The sequence below is a fragment of the Vombatus ursinus genome, unplaced genomic scaffold, assembly GCF_900497805.2.
Source record: "Vombatus ursinus unplaced genomic scaffold, bare-nosed wombat genome assembly UNPS02014786.1, whole genome shotgun sequence".
NCBI lineage: Eukaryota > Metazoa > Chordata > Mammalia > Diprotodontia > Vombatidae > Vombatus > Vombatus ursinus.
The window spans coordinates 14,978,874-15,000,835 of NW_020954564.1; the positions used below are offsets into that span (position 1 = coordinate 14,978,874).

Genomic DNA, 21,962 nt, shown 5'->3' on the forward strand with positions numbered 1-21,962 from the left:
TTTCTTTCTAAATTTAGAAGATTTTTATACTCTTCTAAATGTATATGTATTTTCCCCTCTTAAACTCATTCCCAATGAGAGTAGGTTTCCAGAACTAACAGCCCCTCTCCCCTAATTCCTTTGTATTGGTTCTTCCTCTTGTATCTCATTTGTAAAAGATGATTACTCTTTTAGGTGTACTTGAGTGGTTTTACTTGTTGAAGTCATATCATATATCATACTCAGGTCTACTCCAGTCTTCCTTTCATAATTAGACATAGGTTTACATTTTTTCATACATAAAAGGTAAACTTTCTATCCTTATTTAATCTCTTATAATTGGTCGTTGGTATGTACCTTATATTACTCTTGGCTCTTGTATATTAAGTCTTCTATTGAGTTCAGGTTTTTTTTTTTTTTTTTTTTTTTAAACAAAAACCTGAAAGGGGCAGCTAGGTGGTGCAGTGAATAGAGCTCCAGGTTGGAGTCAGAAAGACCTGAGTTCAAATCTGGCCTCAGATACATAACACTAGCTCTGCAACCCTGGACAAGTCACTTAACCCCATTGCCTAGCGAAAAAACAAACAAACAAAAAAACCCCAAAGACCTGAAAGTTTAACAATTGATCAAACATCCATTTTTTTTTTCATTTAGAATTATACTTAGCTTTGCTGGGTATGATATTTTTGGCTGAAAGCCCAGTACTTTTGCTCTTTGATATATAGTGTTCTAAGATCTGCGATCTTTTAGTGTTGCCACTGCTAGGTCTTGTGTGATTCTAATTGTGGTACCACTGTATGTAAATTGTTTTTTTCTTGTTGCTTGTAATATTTTGTTCTTAATGTGGGAATTTTGGAAATTGAGTATAATATTCTTGTAAGTTTTCCTCATGGGATCTCTTATAGGTGGTGATCAGTGAATTTTTTTCTATTTCTACTTTCCTCTCGTTCTAATGCTTCAGGACTATTTTCTTTAATTATTTCTTGTATTATTGTATCAAGATTCTTTTTTTGATCAGAACTTTCAGGTAGTCCAATTATTCTTATGTTTTCTTTTTTTGATCTGTTTTCTAAATCTGTTGTTTTTCTTATGAAATGTTTCACATTCTCTTTTATTTTTTCATTCTTTGTATTTTGATTTTTCATTTCTTCATCTCTTACAACTTCACTGGTTTCCCCTTGCTCAATTTTGATTTTCAGGCAGTCATTTTCTTCCTTAAGATGCTGGATCTCTGTTTCTGATTGATTGACATTCTTTTCATAATCCTCTTGTTTTTCTTGTATTATTCTTATTTTTCTTTTTAGTTTTTTCTCAATCTCTCTCATTTGATTTTTAAAGTCTTTTTTAAGTTCTTCACTAAATTCTTTTTGGGCAGGTGGCCATTTGACATTACTCTTTGGGGTAGAAGAGGGTTTCTTTGCTTCAGTATCCTCTGAAGATGAACCCAGATTTTCTCTATTCCCGTAGTAGCTCTTTATGGTTGGATTCTTTCTCCTTTGTCTATGCATTTTTTTGGGGTAATAGTTTAGTTTTTATAATCACTTATAGTCCTGGGGTATAGAGGATGGTGCCTCTGGCCTCTGATCCTCTTCAGTTCTCCCTTCTGACCTTGAACTCAAACCAGGAACTCCAGCCCCCTGTAAGTGCCCACAGCCAGTGGGGTCCCTGCCCCACTGCTTTTGCATTTACCAGGCATGTGCTGGTTCCTTCTCGCTCCCACTGTGTCTCCACAGCACAGCTGGGTCTGGCATTGCCCATCAGCAGAGGTTCCCTCAATTCTGATCTGGGGATTTCCCCCAGGTCAGACACCCAACTCCCCTCACTGTCCCTGGGTAAAAGTTCTTGTAGCTGGCGAGGCAGCCTCTCAAACCAGCTAACTCCAGGGCTTGCTGCTTGTTGTTAAAGTGGACCATAGCCTGGAGGTGTTAATTTCTTCCTGGGATTTTTCTTCAGATCTTCTCTAATTGTCTCAAGAGGACCCCTCTTTTCCGCCTACTCTTATTTGTTTTCAGGGATCTAAGTTTGCCCAGAGGTGCTACTTTTATCTCTTTTGTAGAGGAAAATTTTGAGAGCTTGAAATTTTCTGACCTACTTTTCCATTTTTCCAGAATCCTTTCCTGAAAGTCCTCTATTTCATTAAATATCCATTTTTCCCCCTGCAGGATTATACTCAATTTTGCTGGGAGGTGATGCTTGGTTGTAATCTTAGCTCCTTTGCCTTCCAGAATATTGTATTCCAAGTCCTCTGCTCCTTTAACTTTTTTTTTTTGTGTGTGTGTATGTGAGGCAATCGGGATTAAGTGACTTGCCTCGGGGTCACCTAGCTAATAAGTTTCAAGAGTCTGAGATCAGATTTAAACTCAGGTCCTCCTGACTCCAAGGTCTGAGCACTATCTACTGCGCCACCTAGCTGCGCCTGCTTCTTTAACTTGGAAACTACTAAATCTTGTGTAATCCTGACTGTGGCTCTATAATATTTGAATTTTTTTTTTTGTTTTTTTTTCCTGACTGCTTGAAGTATTTTCTTTTTGTTCTTTGGTCTGGAATTTGGCTCTAATATTCCTGGGAATTTTTCTTTTGGGATCTCTTTCAGTATGCTCTGAAGATGAACCCAGATCTTCTCTATTCCCATAGTAGCTCTCTGTGGTTGGATTCTTTCTCCTTTGTCTATGCATTTTTTTGGTAATAGTTTAGTTTTAATAATCACTTATAGTCCTGGGGTATTTCTGGATTCTTTCTCCTTTGAGTTGCAGGAGGTGATTAGAAGATTCTTTCAATTTCTATTTTATTCTCTGGATCTAAGATATTGGGGCAGTTTTCCTTTATAATTTCTTTAAATATGATAACTAGGCTCTTTCTTTGATCATGACTTTCAGATAGTCTTAATAATTCTTAAATTTTCTCATCTAATCTTAAATTTTCTCTCCTTGATCTATTTTCTAGGTCACTTATTTTTCCAATGAGACGTTTCATATTTTCTTTGATTTTTTCATTCTTTTGACTTAGTGTTATTGTTTCTTGATGTCTCATGGAGTCATTAGCTTCCAGTTGCCCCATTCTAATTTTTAAAGAATTATTTTCTTCATTGAGCTTTTGTACCTCTTTTCCCATTTGGCTTATTCTGCTTTTTAAGGAGTTCTTCAGTGGATTTTTGTGCTTCTTTTACCAAGATGTTAGTTCTCTTTTCATAATTTTCTTGCGTCACTTTGATTTCTTTTCCCAATTTTTCTTCTACCACTCATCTTTCTTTAACTCTTCCTGGAATTATTATTGGGCTTGTGTCCAATTAGCATTTTTCTTTGAAGCTTTTTTAATAGTTATTTTCACATTGTTGTCTTCTGAGGTTATGTCATGGTCTTCCCTGCCCCCTTAGTAGCTTTTTAATGGTCAAATTCTTTTTTTGTTGTTTGCTCATTTTTCTAGTCTGTTTCTTGACTTTGAACTTTATGTTAACATTGGGTTCTGCTCGCCTGGGGATGGTGAGACCCTGTCCCAAGCTTCAGCCTTTTTCCTGTTGCTGTTTTCAGAGCTATCTCTAGAAGTTTGAAAGTTTTTGGTGCTTCCAAAGTGGTATGATCTTGGGAGAGGTATGGTCACTGATCTCCTGGTCTGTGTTCTAGTCTTTGTCTAGGAAGGGCCCTTTTTCCCTTGTAGCCACAAGCACCAGCACTTTTGACTTCTCTTTGCCTTAGAACTGGGACTAGGGCCCCTGCTGCCTTGTGACCAACCCCCAATGCTCCTCTCCACCCTGGAACTGCAACCCAGAACTGCATATGGGCAACAGTATTGCCAGTCAGTGTCAGCTGTGTACCTAGTACCAGGATAGGGTGCCCTATAATATATTATTGTCAAGTTGTCCAAGCCTCTTAACATCTCTGGGCCAAGAGTTTCTGAAAGTGCTGCTGTTTCTGCCACGTTGTACAAGCTTTGGACAAGCTTCTACCCCCAGTGTTACAAACTTTTCATGTGAACTTCCTACAAACTTCTTAGGCAAAAAAAAAGTCACTCTGACCTTTTGTTGGCTGTATTCCAAAATTTGATTTGAAGCATTATTTTAAAGTTGTTTGGAGGGGAATGTTGAGAGAGTTCATCTGGGTTTCCTCTAATCCGCCATTTTGGTTCCAAGATATTTTCTCTGAAATTGATATTTTTGAACTCAAGTCTAAGACTTTAATTTACTTTTAATTGATTCAGATGTGATGCTCCAGTTTATCATTATCTTCTTTTTAATCAAGGCTTTATCATACAGTATGTTAGCCTTTCTTATCTTCATTTGTCATCTTCACACTTTATGAGCGTGTCACCTGTGCCTTTATTCTGTTCTTAGATAAAAATGTTCAAAAGCAAAGGGCCACACACAGATCTCTGGTGCATTCCACCAAAGACCTGTCAAGTTGACTTCAATTCACAGTCAATGTATAGGCATTTCTAATTCCATTTTCTTAATTTTCCTTTATAAAGGTTTGTATTTCTTTATGTCTTTTATTTGTCACAAGGTCATAGGTCATAAAATTTAGAGTTGAAAGGCACCTTAGAGATAATTTAATCCAACTTTCTTATTTTATATGTGAGAAAACTATGGCGAAGATATGATTAGTGGCTTGTCTAAGGTCACACAACTGGTGATTTGCCAGTTTAGATCCATTAGTGGATAATCTTTTGTTATAAAATATATATCCCTAATATTGTTTCTAATTGCAGGTTGGCCGCCTTTTACAGCAGCTAGCAATGACTGGCTCTGAGGATGGAGATCCTCGAGCAAAGAGCAGCCTTGGTAAATTTGACAAAGTAAGAATAAATGTGGATGTTATTATTTTTAGGAGTCTGAGAAGTCTCATTTGACATTTAATCCTTTGATTTTATAAGTTATTTTTGTAGTAAATGATTCTCTTATTTGTATCTGATCTAGGTTATATTTAGATGTTAGTACTACTGATAGAAAAGATCCTTAATGGAAAAGATCACTTTAAAAAGTTTCTTGCTCTTCTATGTAAAAAGAGTTAAATTTATTCAGTTTAAGGAAGATAATGGATTCATAAAAGTGGTCTTTATAAAACTTTTCTTTTATATAAAAGAACCTGATTTATGAAAAGGAAATTACCATTTTATTGTATATAGGAAGGTTAAGCACAAATAATAGCGTAACTTACATATGTTTCATATGTTGACACATGACATTTTTTAGTTTTTTTATAAACCATTTGAAGAAGCACCTTTTGTGCCATTACTCTAAGTATTGTTTTATAATTATGGTGTTAGTATTTAACTGAGCTCTTTTCTTCTGTCAACAGAGTTGTGTTGCTGCTTTCCTTGATGTTGTAATTGGTGGCCGGGCAGTAGAGACTCCCCCAATGTCTTCAGTTAACCTTCTAGAAGGGTTGAGTAGAACTGTGGTGTATATGACCTACAGCCAGCTCATCACTCTGGTAATAGCTTTGTTCTTTGTTGGAACTTCTTGTGGTATCATGTTTTTGAAATACTTTATAATATAATTACAAACCTTATGAAATTTAGCTTAATTCATCTAGTGTTTATTTAATGTCTCCTCTGTGCTGGAAACTGGTGAGTCAAAGATAGTACAGATAAATCACTTCCCTCAAGAATATTACCTTCTATTGTGGGAGAGATTAACACGTTGTATACCATTAAGTAAACACACAAATAAGTACCAAGTAATTTCAAGATGGAGAGCCCACTGAAAACTGGGCAGGGAGAAGTCGGGGGTAGAAGACATCAGAGAAAGCCCAAAGTAGAAGATGGCATTGGAGTTGTGCTTTGAACGAAGTGAGAGAGTTTACGAGACAGAGGTGAGGAGAAGAAGTCCACACTCCAGATATGTGCAAAAGGACAGGATGGAATGTTGTGTCTGTGGAACAGTGAGGAGACCAGTTTGAGTGGAATAGAGAGCATATGAAAGGGAGTAATGATAAATAAGATTGGGAAGGTAGGCAGGAGCCAGATTATGGAGGGTTTTAGATGCCATACTGAGGAATTGGTATTTTATCATAGAAGCAATAGGGGGCTATTGAAGATTTTTGAGTGGATTTGAGAGGTGTTCAGATAGTTAACTATTCTAATGAATATTAATACTAGCTCCTTCTAGCAGAAGTGTTATATAATGAATAGAGAGTAGACTTTGGAATTAGGAAGACCTGGGTTCAAGTTATACTTCTGATACTTATTGACTACATTACCCTGGACAAGTCAGTTAACTTTCTTGGTGCCTTAGGCAACTCTATGAAGCTGTGAATTGCAGAGGGGGTGCCTTTCTTCATTAGTAAAGGGAGTTTTTGTCCTAGGGTTTTCCCATACTTATGAGATTATAAGTCCCGTCCAAGAAATAATTCATTTTTTAAAAAAGTAAATGGGCATAGGTAATTATAGGAATCGTCCAGTCGATATCCTTTATTGATTCCATGAAAAGACAGTTTAAGATCAATGTCCTAGCAGTTTTAGAACTTTTTGTTCCAAAAAAGTCAGAGAGGTGAGTAATGCATAATATAATAGGACTTAATTATGGTATGCTTTTAACTCATACAAGGGAAGGCCCAAGATTTAGAATGAAATGCTAGAGGAGTGGAGAAATACAGATTAAGGGTGAAGGATACATTCCTCTTCATCTTCAGAGAGGAGAGGTCAGATACAACTTTTTCATTTGCCAAAGATCAGTGTGTGTTTGTGTTGGTGGGGGAAGTTTGTGGAGCAGGTCATGTCAGGTGCATGGTTTTCAGACTAGGACCATAAGTTTTACAAGATAGGGAGAGGTTATCACTCATGTGTGTCTGGTCACTTTCCCACCTCTGATTTCACAGGCAAGGAGAGACAAAGGATTGGGCAGTGAATTAAATCAAGAAAGCAAGCATTTAGTATGGAAGTTGTGAGAGAGGATGGGTGGAAGGGGTTAGATGTTAGATATCAGAAAGGGACTATTCCTGACCAGAGGCAGCTTGCTACAAGTAAGCCTTAATGTGTTTTTTTTTTGTTTTGTTTTGGTGAGGCAATCGGAGTTAAGTGACTTGCCCGGGGTCACACAGCTAGGAAGAGTCAAGTGTCTGAGGACAGATTTGAACTCAGGTCCTCCTGATTCCAGGGCCGGTGCTCTATCCACTGTGCCACCTAGCTGCCCCCTTAATGAGTTTTGAAGATAAGTTTTTTGGATTGTCAAGGAAGTGTCATTAGCTATTATTTTGTATCTCAGGTTCTCAGCAGAAAGATGTTATAGCAGGATTTTGAGACATTGTAGTGTGGTTTGGTTATAGTGTATTAATGACTTTATTGCAAAATGGTCTTAGTGGGGACAGTGTTTTATAGTTTATATGGTTGTGTGTGTGTGAAAAAGAAGCTAGGTATTAGAACACTGACTAAGGACTTATTTTCTTTGCAGGTTGGTTTTATGAAAAATGTCATGTTGGGTGACCAACTGAGAGAAGATCGAATGGCTCTTGAAAACTTGTTGGCAAACCTACCCCAGGCCAAGCCAGGAAAAAGTAACAGTTTGGAAATGACTTCGTATAATACTCCTCAGTTGTCTCCTGCAGCTACTCCAGCTAATAAAAAAAATCGCTTACCCTTAGGTGAGTATAGGTTAGTGAGGAACTGCATCTAGCCCAGCTTTGTTCTAACTTCAGGTCAGTTCCACAGACATTTATTGAGCATCTTCTTTGTTGGAAGTCACTATGCTTGGTGTTTGTGGCATTGTATATACAAAATGGTTATCATCAAATGCAGGGTTGGGAAATAGGTGGTCCTTTAGGTCCTCAAGTGTGGTCCTTTGACTGAATCCAAACTTCACCGAACAAATCTCTTTAATAAAAGGATTTGTTCTGTAAAACTTAGACTCAGTCAAAAGGCCATACCTAAGGACCTAGAGGGCCACATGTGACCTCAAGGCTGCTGTTTCCCCACCCCTGGTGTAGTAGGTAGCTTGTAACTAACTCATTTAGGCATTCCCTGACCAATTGTACTTATTAATTATAACAAAATCCTATTGTGATGTTGTAAAATCCCATTATATAGTTTTGTAGTTATCCAGTATAGAGGTTAAGCATTTGAACCTCATTGTCCTTAAGTCACCTGAGTGACAGTGTTTCCTGTCCTCCTTTTAATATTACTCCTCTGGAACTAATGGTCCTTAATTGTTTTGCTCACTATTTCTTTTTTGCTAAACCAGTTAACAGTGTTAGGTGGGATTATACCTGAAACTAAAATAGTAGATGGTAAGGTATGACAATGTTTTTATTTAGTATTTCTTCTTTAGCTGTTGTCTTTGCTATAGCTGTGGTGTAGTGAAAAGAACTCTGATTCTGGAGTCAGAAAAGAGTAGTTTGCCATAAGGTTTGGCGGATACAGATAAGCTGGAACGTCTTTAAGTATGGTTCTCCTTGGGGCTTTATGTATCTGCAGTCCAAGGCTAACCTAGCTAAGGATGAAGGACCTCCTCTCTGAAGTTCAGAAAGTTGGCCTCTAGATGATAAATGTTTTGTTTGCTTACTTTTGGTCTTATCACCTTGTCCACCATGGGGTGGACAGCTGTTATCTGTGTTGGTAGAGGGAAAGGCCATACTGATGAAATCTGATTTTCTGAGGCCGAAAGTAAAATGACAGTTCATTCTAAAGCAGCTCATTTATTGAATAATGTCTTAGTATTTCATTTTGACTTTTATTCTAATTCTGGCCAATTCAGGGCTTTGCTGTGTTGAATCTTAGGAATATTAGTGTGTTAATTCTTTTTAGTAACTAATATCATCATGTGATCTTTCAAATTAAATAATATTAGTAATAGTAATACTTCAGAGAACTCTGATTTCATTGGTGTGAGTTTTCCTTCTACTGATGTAGATCTTAACCTCAGCAGATTTAGTGGATTGTTTTCTTGAGTCACTATGGTTGTGGGGGAAAAAATCATCTCCTGATGGCCAGTCTTCTGGTAATAGGCCTCACCATGGTAGATACAAGTCTGTTATCGATCCCATTTTTTGACTCCTTCCAAGTGGTTTGGCCTTGCTGGAGCTTGTGTTGACATCAGCATGCAAGTTGCTGGAAGCATTAGAAAATTACTGAAGTAGAATAATAGTAATGATTGCTTATGTGTATAGTGTTTAATCGTTTGTGTAGTGCATATGTTATATTTTATAAATGAAAATGAGTCTGTGATTTGCCTAATGTCATGCATATAGTATAACTAAATAATGGAACTTCTATTATCTAAATGAATCACCTACTTCTTCTGCTATATTGTTATATTGCATTTGTACTTTATGTGAGATTAAAATATCAAGGGCTTCTATTCTTTAAAAAGGAAGAAAGAAATGATGTTTATTAATTTGGAGTTATTCATGTCCATAGCTTATTTCAGTGTAACAGCTTTCTCTTGTTATACTCTGAAACTATTTTAGGGTTAAAACTAATGGAAAATAATTTTTAAATGTTTCCCCATAATTCTTTTATGAAATTGATACCAGATCATTGCGTTTTATTTCACATTTCTAAAAATGTTTCTGTTGTTCAAAGGGTTGATTTTCTTTCTGTTTAATGCTGTCGAACCCCAGGACAACAGTTAGCAGCCATCACTGCATGGGATCCCTCAGCCACCAATCTCACAGCTCACATTACTCTAGTAACCCCATTTGGTGGGTAATAGGCTCTCTTTCTTCTACTTTAAAAAATTATTTCACAAATTATGCTTCATGTGCATGTCTTACTTGTTTTGTGTAAATGGGTGTTTGAGATTTAGATATTTTAAGGTCCTTGGGGCATTTGTCCCTTAAAATTCACACATGTGGTCTAAGGAATGTATATAATTTGAATTCTTTTTTCTATGTCATTGTATTTATTTTGCACCTTTGTGAAATAAGTAACCAAAGGAGAATTTGCCTTCTTTTATAGTACAAGTTTTTATTTGTTAATATGTCAAGATTTATCTTTTACTTATAAAATAATACGATACTGTCTTATGATATTTATCAATTGTGACACAGTACATGTAAGAGAAACAGGGTTTACTTAGATAATTAAGTCAATTTTTGTAATATTCTTGTACACTGAATGTTGACATAGGCTATGTGTTATGCTTTCTTGTAAATTGAAATACAATTAGGGTTTGCTTTGTTAATTAAGTACTCTGAATTTTGAAATAGAAAGTGCTTTTTTTTATCCCCTTAATCAAGCTTTACACTTAAAGCATTTCACAGAATTTCAGAGCTGGAAAGGACCTCAGAGATCATCTACTTCAACCTGTACTTAATCAGAAATCTTTTCTACAACATTCCTAATAAGAGGTCATCTGGAGTTTTGCTTGAAAATGAATCCACTATTTCCAGAGATAGCCCACTCAGATTTTGAATAGCTCTCTTTGTTAGGAAGGTGTTCTTTAAATGGAGCCAAAAATCTGTCTCTCTGCAGCTTGCATTTTGCTACTAGTTCATCTTTTTAGAGTGGAGATGAGCCAGTAGAATCCCTTTTCCATGTGACAAAAAAGAGTGTATTTAATTTTGTCAATATTTAATTCTAAAAGGTGGCAATATAATAAGTTAGTTTATTTTTATTTCCATTCCCTTCCATCTTATCCTGGAAGTAAGGTGGCTTTTGATCAAAGGGATATTGGAAAACCTTTGTTTTTCCAATTGTCTATGTTTCATTGTACTATATATTAGGCATTGGAAGAGGAGTTTTTGTTTGTTTACAGTTAATACTTATGTTTAATTTTATGGTTCACTGAAAGAAGGTTGACCATTATCTTAGGAAGAGTAGAGTTCATAAGTTTGGCATCTGATATCCTCTAAAACTTCTTTTGAGGTCAGTGAATTTCACATCACCAAAGATAGGCAGAGGATAGGTGACCATATTTGTTAATGATGTGGTAAAGGTTGGACTAGATGACTTCTGAGGGTCCTTTTAACTCATAAAATTCTACGATTACATTATAATATTGACCAGTAATTTTCAAAAGAACCATTGGATTCTTCAACTCTAGAAGCAGAATAGATGGTGGTTTGACTTCTGGGAGCCTACTTGATGGGCTGCCAGTCAGTTTTTGGCTTATAGGAGGGAGAAAGGAAAAGGAATAGTAGCCAGATCCTTCTTAAAGGCTTGAATTTGACAAGAAGGCACAATCTTTAAATTCAAACATAAGAAAAATTTCCTGCTTATATTTTTGTACATTAGGCTATTTGATTAGCCCTCCAAGAGAATTTATGAAGAGAGAGGGACAGAGGAGGGCTCTCTCCGAAATCCTCTCCTCTTTTTAAATTCTTCCTCCTTGGTCTCTAACTCCCATGAATTCAGCTATCATTTCTGCATAAATTACCTTTAAATCTATATACTCAGGCTTCTTTTGAAGTCTAGCCCTCTGTCACTTTGTGCTTGTTGGACATCTCCACCTGGTTGTCTCTTGGCATATAAAAAGTCAGCATATCCAGAGCAGCATTTTTCCTTACTCTAAACTCATCCCTCCTTTTGACTTTATTTAAGCACCACCATTGTTATACAAGTTTACAGCCTTCGAGTCACGCATAATTCTTCTTGCCCTTTCATCTCCTATGTCCTATCAGTAACCAAGTCCTTTTGATTTTGTTTCTACTACATCCTTTACCTCTGTCCCTTCCCTCCATTCATACAGCCACTGTCTTGTTTCAGGCCTCATCACTGTTTATATGGACTGTTGCAATAACCTCTGGCCTTAAGTGTCTTCCCCTCTTCACATCATCCACTTCACAGCTGCTAAAATTTATTACTAAAGCATAGGTCTAATTATGTCTCTGGTGTGCTCAAGAAGCTTCTGTGCTTCCCTATTTACTCTAGGACAAAAAAGAAATTCATCTATTTCATGTTTAAACTCCCTTACCATGTGGCTCTAACCTTTCTTTTCAGGCTGATTTTACACATTTCTTCCTCTTACACATGAAATATTTCAGTCAAACTGTTAGAAATAGAGCCCTTTGAACCCTCTCAGCAGGGTTGGGAAGTTAGCCCAGGCAAGCTCTTGCAGTCCGTTGCTTTCCCACTTGCAATGCTGAGTGGAGTCTTGCTCGGTAATGAAACTAAGTCCAGAGTGAAAGAATTGTTTATTACAGTTCTTGCAAGAAGTGTGCACCCCCTGGTGGAAGAGGCACACCATACAGAAGTGAGAGCCAGCTTTTATACTGTTAGTATGATCCTGCTCCTCCCATCAGAGCTAGGATTGAACCAGCTTAACTGAGTTACATTCTTCTTGAACCACCCATCCCATGTTCCTCCTTGTAATGTTAATCCCTCCCAGTTCATATGTCCCATGTTCAAAAATTGCAGCTATCTCCACCCTCAGGGTGTGTCACTTAATATTTTTTTTTCTTTAAGTGAGGCGATCGGGGTTTAATGACTTGCCCAAGGTCACATAGCTAGTATGTATCAAGTGTTTGGTCTGAGGTCGGATTTGAACTCAGGTCCTCCTGACTTCAGGGCCGGTGCTCTATCCACTGTGCCACCTAGCTGCCCCTGTGTCACTTAGTATTCAATAAGATTATTAAGTAAGCGGGTTACAACTGGTTTAGCCTCCAGAGTTCTTTTTAAGGAACTAGTTGTTTGTTGTTGTTTTTTTTTTTGTTTGTTTTGTTTTGTTTTGTTTTGTTTTTTTTTTTTGGTAAAGCAATTGGGGATAAATGACTTGCCAAGGGTCACACAGCTAGTAAATGTCAAATGTTTGGTCTGAGGCTGGATTTGATCTCAGGTCCTCCTGACTCCAGGGCCGGTGCTTTATCCACTATGCCACCTAGCTGCCCCTAGAACTAGTTGTTTTGCAGAATGTCTGGGGCACTTTCTGATTGGTTGAGGGACTATCCACAAGATCTTGGAAGTTCTCCTCAGAATTCCCTTGTTCTGCTGTGGAAGCCTAACTTCTAATTCTTTTCCACAAAACTGACCTAGTTCCTGGTTCATCTTCTTCCATATTCTACTTCCTCACCTTGACCTCTGAAATCCTTAACTTCCTTCAAGATTCAGCTTATGTACCACCTCCTACAAAAGGCTTTCCTGATTCCCTCGTTCGTTAGGATGCTGCTTACCCCTCCTGATAATACTTTGTATTGATTTTGCTTATATTTTTTATTTACTTATCTGTGTACATGCTATTTCCCATCAGCAGAATATTCACTGCTTGCTGAGGGCAAGGACTGTGTTTGTTTTTGTCTTCCAAATCTTTGGTTGCTCTGAATATGGTTGGCACCCAGTAGTCACTTAACAAATTCTTATTAAATTTGAATTTGAAAAAATAGTTCGAATAGTTACTGTTTCTGTAATGCCTTATTTATAATTTACAGTGTGATCTTCTCACAGTAGCTCTTGGGAGTAGTACATGATTGTTATTTCCATTTTACTGATAAGAATACTGAATTTTAAAGTTACTCGCCCATGGCCACAGTCCTAACGGGATGGAGCTAGGACATGAACCTTGTTCTGACTCCAGTTCTAATGCTCTTTCTCCACAATACTATTTAACCTAAAGTTTATCTCATTTGTGTAATAGAGCCTAGTTAATGATCTTCCCCTTCATATCCTCAACAGCAGTCTCTTAGTTACCATGGACTATTGTGTATTATCATTACCTTTATTTGTGTCTTATCCTTCTCCTAAAGTCTGAGCTTCACGACTGCATCTAATCTTTCTGTCTCTCCTAGCCTAGCATACAGTGCTCTGTACATTGTAAAAACGGAATTATTTATTCATCAGTTTCTACAGGAAGCTAATGTTCATATTTTAGGAAATAAGACCTGATGAGAGGGTGCTTTTATTACTACCCCATATGCACATTGGCTGTGAAACAAATCTACTCATTTCAGGTTAACAAACGTTTATTGATCACCTACTGTGTTCAGAATTCTATGCTTGATGTAAGGAGAATACAGAATTTAAATAAGACATAGTGATAGTTTGAGACTTCAGTGTAACTTAGAGATCATCTAGTCCAACTCCTTTGCTTTATAGATAACAGAAACTAAGGCTCAAAGAGGGAAAATGACTGACTGTACACAGATTACCTAGGTGGAAAGTAGCAGACTTGGCATCTTAATCTACATTCTCTGAATTCAAGTCCAAAACTCCTTCCATCATACTATAATATTTCCTGGTGTTATTTTGGGCCTTGCTGTCACACAGCTTGTGCTGTCATAGGAGGCTAAGACATATTGTGGAAATAATTGTACTATGTAGTAATATTTGACTGAGTGCCTTGTGAGAGATGAGGGAGGAAGATCATATTTCATATTTATTTTAGGCATGCTAGTTAACATAGTATTTCTGTCTTTTGTACTGGGATGTTTAATTTTGAATTCCATTTTGTATAGTTAGAAATTTATAGTTGAACTCTTGAAAAAGGAGTCAGTAATGTTATGGTAGATTAGCAGGGTAGTCCTACTTTTATGTCGTCCATAAATATATTCTGTATTTTGTCCACTCTTTTTTTTGTGCATGTGCAAGCATTCTGTGTTAAGTTTATTTTGACTTTTTATTTGTGAGCCTTTTATGTTATTTTTAAGTTTTCCCTCATCTGTGAGCCATTTATGGGTCATTTAAAAAATTTCCTCAAAAGTTGTATCTGAAATTTTTTATTAGCAACTCGGAGCAGAAGTCGTACCAATATGCTAATTGACCAGCACCCAGACCATGATGGATTATCCCAAGAGACGATTCAGGAAGTGCAGCCAGAAGAAGTGTTGGTCATTTCTTTGGGGACAGGCCCCCAGCTTACTCCAGGCATGATGTCAGAAAATGAGGTATGGCTGTTTTGCTGAATGTTAGATATAGTCCTCAGTTTTATAGTAATAAAAATTCCCGTTTCTGTAGTGCTTTCAGGTTTTACAAAATGCTTTTATTTCAGTCATCCTGTGAAATAGCCTGAGCAGTACATGGATTATTATCACTTTTTACTGAAAATACTGAAGTTCTTAGGTAAAATGACTTGCCCGTGGTCACTTAGTGTTAAAGGTAGAAATTGAAACAGATTTTCTAACCCCAAATTCATTACTCTTTTCACTGTGATGTGTAATTGTTTTATATTCTTTCTTTCCACATCTGTTTTCCTTAGGAGGAACTTTCTTCATGAAGTTATTTATTATAAGGATCTTTCTTTGATGGTTTTGACAATTCAGGATGCTTTGTAAATATAGCAAGTAAAAGTACTGATGTTAGCAATGTGAAGGCCCAAGTTTGAGTTTGAGTCATAACTGTGACTTACTGGCTTTGTGGTGTGGGACAAGCTTCTGTGATTCAAGACTAAGGTTCTTTCCATTATACCAACCGCATCTTTTGAAGTTACTCTGAATGTCTGGTGTCCTTTTCAAGCTTCTGTGAGCACTTGAACAGATAGGCAAGAGGCATTATTCTTTTTTTGCAGGTAAAGCATATTATTCATGAATTTTTATTAAGAATTTATTATTCTTAAAAAAGATTTGTGATTTTTGTAGTTGTGTAACTGACTGGGTTTATCTGTAGGCAGACATGTGATCTGTCTCCAGGCATTTATGAAACTGTTACAACATAATATAGGGCATGCCTGAACTTACTGTCCACTGGTATGACCTTCTAGAACCTAGTATAGCATAAATTGAGGCAGATCTTACATTTTGACTCTAGTTAGTAGAATGACTATGGTACAATGGATAGAGTGTTGGGCTTGCAGTTAGGAAGACTCATCTTCCTGAGTTCAAATCTGGTCTCAGACACTTACTAGCTGTGTGACTCTAGGCAGTCACTTAACCCTGTTTGCCTCAGTTTCCTCATCTGTAAAATGAGCTGGAGAAGGAAATGGCAAACTACTCCAGTATCTCTGCCAAGAAAAACCCAAATAGAGTCACAAAGAGCTGGACACAACTGAAAAACAATGGAACAACAGCAAAAGAAGTGGAAGGGTCACGTTGAGAGCAGTAGCAGCTTTTTATTCCTGTGAGTTTTCAAGCAGGGCCTTTTGGATGTGGAAGTTGGAGGTCTCTCCAGCTCCGTGGTTTTCTCTGAGCCCTAGTTTCGCTATTTCTGAAATGAGGACAGTGATTTATACATTGCCACCCAGTAGGGTTGTTGTAAGGAAAGCTCTTCATAAACCTTAAAGTATTGTAGCAACATGAACTTTTACTGCACAACTTAGTTTGTATGGATAAATATATTTTCAAGTAGATTTTTAAAAAATTTGTACAGTGTAATTGTTTATACTATATTTGACATTATAATGTGCTGGTGCTTAAACTATTAACAATTAGTTATTTAAATATAGATGTTAAAATGACCTTTCTATGGATTGAAATTTCTTATGTTTATGGGGTAAAGTGATATCCTTTCTCCTACATATTTCCAACATTTGCCTGGAAAATAAGATATTTAAGGTTCAGATTCCTGGTGTGCCTCTAATGTGCTGGTTGACTTTGAATAGGTCATTTAATCTTTTAAAAAATTGGACATCTCATTCAAAGATGAGTCAGGAGGACTGTGGTGAGAACTAATAAAAATATTTTGAAAGTGCTTTACAAATACAAGACATTGTAAAATGCATATTGATTAACACTGAGAGATTAAGAGCTGGGGTTAGCAGCAATATTGAGCCTTCATATGTGACCAGATCCTGTAAAGTTAAGTGCAAGCTCAACTCACACTAAATTACAGTGCTTTCTGTTTCCAAGGAAAAATTTGAAAAATTTTATGATATCTCAACAATTCTTTTTAAAAAGAGAATCACAGAAAAATAATTTGCTTAAATATAATCTTTCCTGTTTACAGTTTTATTTCACAGACAGATCTCTCTTAACATAAGTGGACCATTCAGCAGACCTCTATATAAAGTGATTTTGATGTAATGCAAGTGCCCCTACTCACCCACTTTATTTAGCCTATATAACAAAGGCATACACCAACATAATACCTTTATGGAAGTCACAAAGTGTACTAAAATGCAGACATATTACCGTACCATGATAATAGACAGGATTATGAAATGAAAGGTAAAGTTAATTATAAAGTATGCACAGTATAGCACAGTAAAATTAACACAGGTGTGTGCTATGTTGCTTCGTCCCCACCCACTGTGCCTAGCCTTTGTCCACTGGCTGTGCAATTTTTTTTATGAAACTATTGAGAGATATTTGGACAGGGGCTCTCTCTTTTTTTTTTTCCTTGTATATCTGACAATAGCAAGCAATATTATCCTTAACTAGTCTTTTAACTTTTGAAAATCTTGAAGTGTTTGGGATCCATCATTTTAATACAAGAAAAAAAATAAATCAAATAATGAAATATTTCTGCCACCTATTTTTTTGTGAGCCTTTTTTTTTTTTTTAACCTCAGGTTCCATAACTTCCCTTTCTTTTTCTGTAATCTTCGTAGCTAGGAGCTCAATTGATCACCATTTGACAGTTCTTCATGAGACTGAATCAACTCTTCCACATCATTCTCATTTACTTCTAGCTCCAGTTTTTATGCTAATTTTATAATCTTGTTACTAACTTCCTTGAATGTTTTATCTTTGTCAAATCCGTGCTTTTTTCCAAAGTCTCTTCATACATGTTTCTGTTTGATCTTCCCATACCTTTCAGAATTCTTTTTGTAAAATTGAATTTGCGTAATATGAGTTTACATAAAATGAGCTATCTGTACTTATTTATCCAACTTGACACTGGGTCTCCCTAGTTCCAGTAGCTAGGGGGGGCAGTGGATAGAGTTCTGGGCCTATAGTCAGGAAGATCCCTCTTCCTGAATTCAAATCTGGCCTAAGATACTTTTTAGCTGTGTGACCCTGGACAAGTCACTTATTCCTGTTTTCCTCAATTCCTCATCAGTAAATAATCTGGAGAAGGAAATAACAAACAACTCCATTATCTTTGCCAAGAAAACCCCAAATGGGGTCATCAAGAGTCATACTTAACTGAAACAACTGAACAATAACAACTATCTAGATTGCTTAGATTGGAAGTGCAGTGGCCCCTTCTGGGCCTAATACTGATCATCACAGAGGCTTTAATTAAACGCTCCATTTTTCTGACCTGGGCCAAATCGTCCCTCTTCAGTCAAACCTGGTGGCCATTTGCTTCTAGAGTCTCACACTTTGGTACCAGATTTAGTGAGGACACCCAGTAGACTTTAACCTTGCTGCAGCAGCTCAGAATCCCTGGAGTCAGGCCTCTCAGCCTTCCTAGAAGTAGTACTTCAGGGATGTGTCATGGAGCCCAGCCTTTCTGTTGATGTTCATTTCTAAGGAAAATTGTTAGGGAAGTTATAAGATAGGGTTTCATTTCCTGCCTTAGAGATTCTAATAGCTGAAAGTGGTCATAAAATAATAAGTTTATTAGTACTAAAATACTAATAGTATTAAAATTATGTAGTACCAAAAGACTCTTGAAAATTGATTTCTCTAATTAAGAAAAAAACCTTAGGGGCAGCTAGGTGGTACAGTGGGTAGAGCACCAGCCCTGGATTCAGGAGGACCTGAGTTCAAATTCGGCCTCAGACCAGATATTTTACACTTACTAGCTGTGTGACCCTGGGCAAGTCACTTAAATCCATTGCCTAGACCAAAAAAAAAAAAAAGAAAGAAAAAGGAAAAAAACCTTAAAATAGTGCTATCACTGTATAGTAGAAAGAGGGCTAAACTTGATGTTAGGAGACTGTGACCTGCAGTATAATAGAAAGAATACAGGATTGTGAGTTAGAAGACTTGTGCTTGAATGTTGGCTTTGCTACCTACTATCCATGTGACCACAGGCAAGTCACTTTTCCCCTCAGTGTCCTGGTCTGTTATAAGGAGGGGTTGTATTAGATAGTCCCTTCAGCTTAAAGCTTAATAATAATAGGAATCCTGGCTCTGATGCTTATTATTTATTATTATTATTATTGTGTGACTCTTGAACCTTTTTTTATCTCTGTGAGCTTAGTTTCTTCATCCGTAGTGTAGATAGGTAGAATTACTGTGCTGTCTACCTTTCAGGGTTGATTAGAATAAAGTGTAAACCTTAAAGTACTATAGAAGTGTGAGGTGGTTGTTGTTGTTTGTTAAAAATTCCATCTCATTTTCACTTGTTATAATATCAATACCAGAATGACTTTATCTCTTAGGTCTTAAACATGCAGCTTTCAGATGGAGGACAAGGAGATGTCCCTGTTGATGAAACCAAACTCCACGGTAAACCTGATAAAACCTTGCGCTTTTCCCTCTGCAGTGATAATCTGGAAGGAATATCTGAAGGTGAAGGGTTACTTTATTCCAGGAATTGTGATTCAAGTAGATTTTGTAGTTTTCTTTAAAGGAGCTTTATTAAGAAGGATGCTTATGCCATCTTTGCCTTTTAGTAAGTGTGCTACAGTTGGTTATAAAGATAAATACTTGAAATTTGATATGCAAGAGATTGTTAAAAAGTTGAAATGAGGAAAAAAGAGAAGTAAGTTTGCTTCATTAAAATCTGAATATTCTTGTGGCCAGTCTTTGGCAGTTTTGTGTATTTCCTGTTAATGGCCATCCACGTATTTGCCTTTTAGACTCTATGGCTCCTTTAGAGGTACATAAATAATGCATGTCTAACTAGAATGAACAAATAAACCAGCATTTTGTTTCAGTAGCATTTATAGTTTTAAATTTTATGTCATTTTTCTTCCAAATTTGCTTTTACGTATTTTCTAAAGTAGAGCTAAGTCATTGTAACTCTAGGTGACAAACTGCTCACAGTTGTTCTTGCCAGGCTTGTACTGTCCACCACATTTAGCATATAAGTGATTAAAGAGTGATAGGTTGTGCTGCACCATTCACACACCTCATTGATCCAGGAGCATACAACAGAAATATGAATGAAAAAATTGAATGGTTAATTCTCAAAGTGGGAGTTTTGGTCATTCTATGAATCAGAAAAAAGACTGCTACCCTGAAGAATTTTGAGATTGCAGATTCAATATTTAAATTTAATTCTCAGAGCAGTATCTTAACAGTTTTTAATCACTTATCAAAGCATGAAAATTTGCATGTGGCTCAGCAATGTGTCTTGCTTAAAGACAGTCACTAACAGAAAAAAAATTTCTGTAGGTCCTTCAAATCGTTCTAATTCGGTATCTTCTCTGGACCTGGAAGGAGAGTCTGTATCAGAACTTGGAGCAGGGCCTTCTGGGAGTAATGGAGTTGAAGCTCTACAGCTTTTGGAACATGAACAAGGTGAGAAATAGATAAAAACAACTGCAAAGTATAAAAAACAGCTTTAAGCTTTTGGAGGTCAGGGACCATGTTACATATTTGTTTTCTATCCTCCAACAGCCCTTTTACAATATAGATACTTAATAATTACTTATTCAATCAAATTATATTTTTGATTTTCAGTGTGTCACATTCTGATTCTCTCTGAGACCTTCATTGATTTGCATATAGCAGTTAATAAATAAATATATGTCGATTTTAGTTTTAAAAAAATTTCTATATGGTAACTATTAAACTTAATTTCCCCTTTGGCTATATGCTTCTTTTGCATGCACTCAGTTTCTTCAGTAAGTAAAATTTGTAGTCTCACCTTACTGAGAAGAATGGATTTTTCATGAATTAAAAATGTTCAGAATAAATGAAAAAACATTTCTAACTTGTAACTCAGAGAAAGATTCTTTTAAGTTGGCCATAGCCAAATGGATACCTATTTTATAATAAAGAGGGGTTCTCATTGTTTTTGACAGCTACGACACAGGATAACCTTGATGATAAACTGCGGAAATTTGAAATTCGTGATATGATGGGGCTAACCGATGATCGGGATATTTCAGAAACAGTGAGTGAGACCTGGAGCACAGATGTCTTGGGCAGTGATTTTGATCCCAACATTGATGAAGATCGATTACAGGAGATTGCAGGTAACTGATAAGGGTGTATGGTAAGCTCTCTATTGATGTTTATGTAGTTGTTCCCTCATTGTTATGCTCTAACAAGTATCACATTTTAGGGGTAAAGTTGGCATTGTTTTCTTGTATGCAAACCTAATATTGAAATGAATCATTTTCTTCTACAGTTTTTATTTATTTAAACATAGGCAAGGTTCTCCCTTCCTGCACTTTATCCTGAAAGAGAATAACCACTTTCCTGAATTACTTTATAGTTTCCTCTTATTTTTAGGAACTGGCATCTGTTTTTAGTAAATTCCTCCCCAAGAGTAAACTTCAGATCATTGAGATGTGAATTAACTCTTTCTGAGTATGTAAATTTCAGTGCACTTTGCAGCATGGAGGATCTCAGAAAGAATTTATTCACCTTTGAAAGTGTTATTCAGCTTGAAAAGGTGTTCTCTCTATTCTTAGAAAATAATTTTTTTATCTTTGGATCAATGCTGATGTATTAATGTATCAGTGCCACATATTAAAAATGGTAAAGTTTTTTCTTCCCAAATGAACCAAAGTTAGAACAATTCTTTCATTACACTAAGTTGAAAATCATGGAACTTCTTTTAGTTGTATGTTTTAATAGAGCCATTCAGTAATGTTGAGTCTTTTTACATGTATTCTTAAATAGTGTAAATAGATTTCTTAATTAGTCTTGCATTACTCTGTTCTAGATGCCAAAGGAGTATTATTCCTGGCATTGGAATATATGAAGCAATAAGCTATATTTGCAGTTGAATGACTGCTGTAGAGGAGGTGTGTATTCTACTGCAAATACATTTTATCGCTCTGTGTACTCCATGGTTCGCTAAGGTGCCAGAAGAAAGCTTATTTGGCCAATGTGTTCCTTTGAGGTTGAGTCTCTTAGTTTGAACTTTTGGAGTCTCTGCAGTGCTTTTGTTATCTGTGGAGGAGTGTATGTTGGAGGAGAGAGACGTTGCAAGCGGAGCATCGTAGCTGAATCAGTAATATTGGCAGCTGACTACAATGACTTGAATGATGTGTGTTCACTTCATGGAGAGAAAAGTATGGAAAAATAGGAAAGCAGTCCATGGAATTTGAGTGTTGCCATGATTTATAGTAGCAGACTCTTGCTTTTGGTGGTGATTATGGTTCAAAGCATTCTTTCTTTT

The 21,962-nt window shown here is 36.5% G+C and overlaps 1 protein-coding gene across 5 annotated transcripts in view; it reads left to right on the forward strand.

Moving 5' to 3' along the window:
* The window catches only part of LOC114046865 (GTPase-activating protein and VPS9 domain-containing protein 1), a 91,362-nt gene that overhangs the window by 35,135 nt on the left and 34,265 nt on the right, over nt 1–21,962 (forward strand). For 3 of the 5 annotated variants that reach the window (XM_027867426.1, XM_027867427.1, XM_027867428.1), the window contains 7 exons: nt 4,681–4,767; nt 5,271–5,405; nt 7,364–7,553; nt 14,563–14,723; nt 19,045–19,174; nt 20,003–20,128; nt 20,635–20,808. In XM_027867426.1, the coding sequence (XP_027723227.1) occupies nt 4,681–4,767; nt 5,271–5,405; nt 7,364–7,553; nt 14,563–14,723; nt 19,045–19,174; nt 20,003–20,128; nt 20,635–20,808 (1,003 nt within the window). The remainder of the gene's footprint in view (nt 1–4,680; nt 4,768–5,270; nt 5,406–7,363; nt 7,554–14,562; nt 14,724–19,044; nt 19,175–20,002; nt 20,129–20,634; nt 20,809–21,962) is intronic. The other 2 variants (XM_027867425.1, XM_027867429.1) reach the window with 1 other exon arrangement.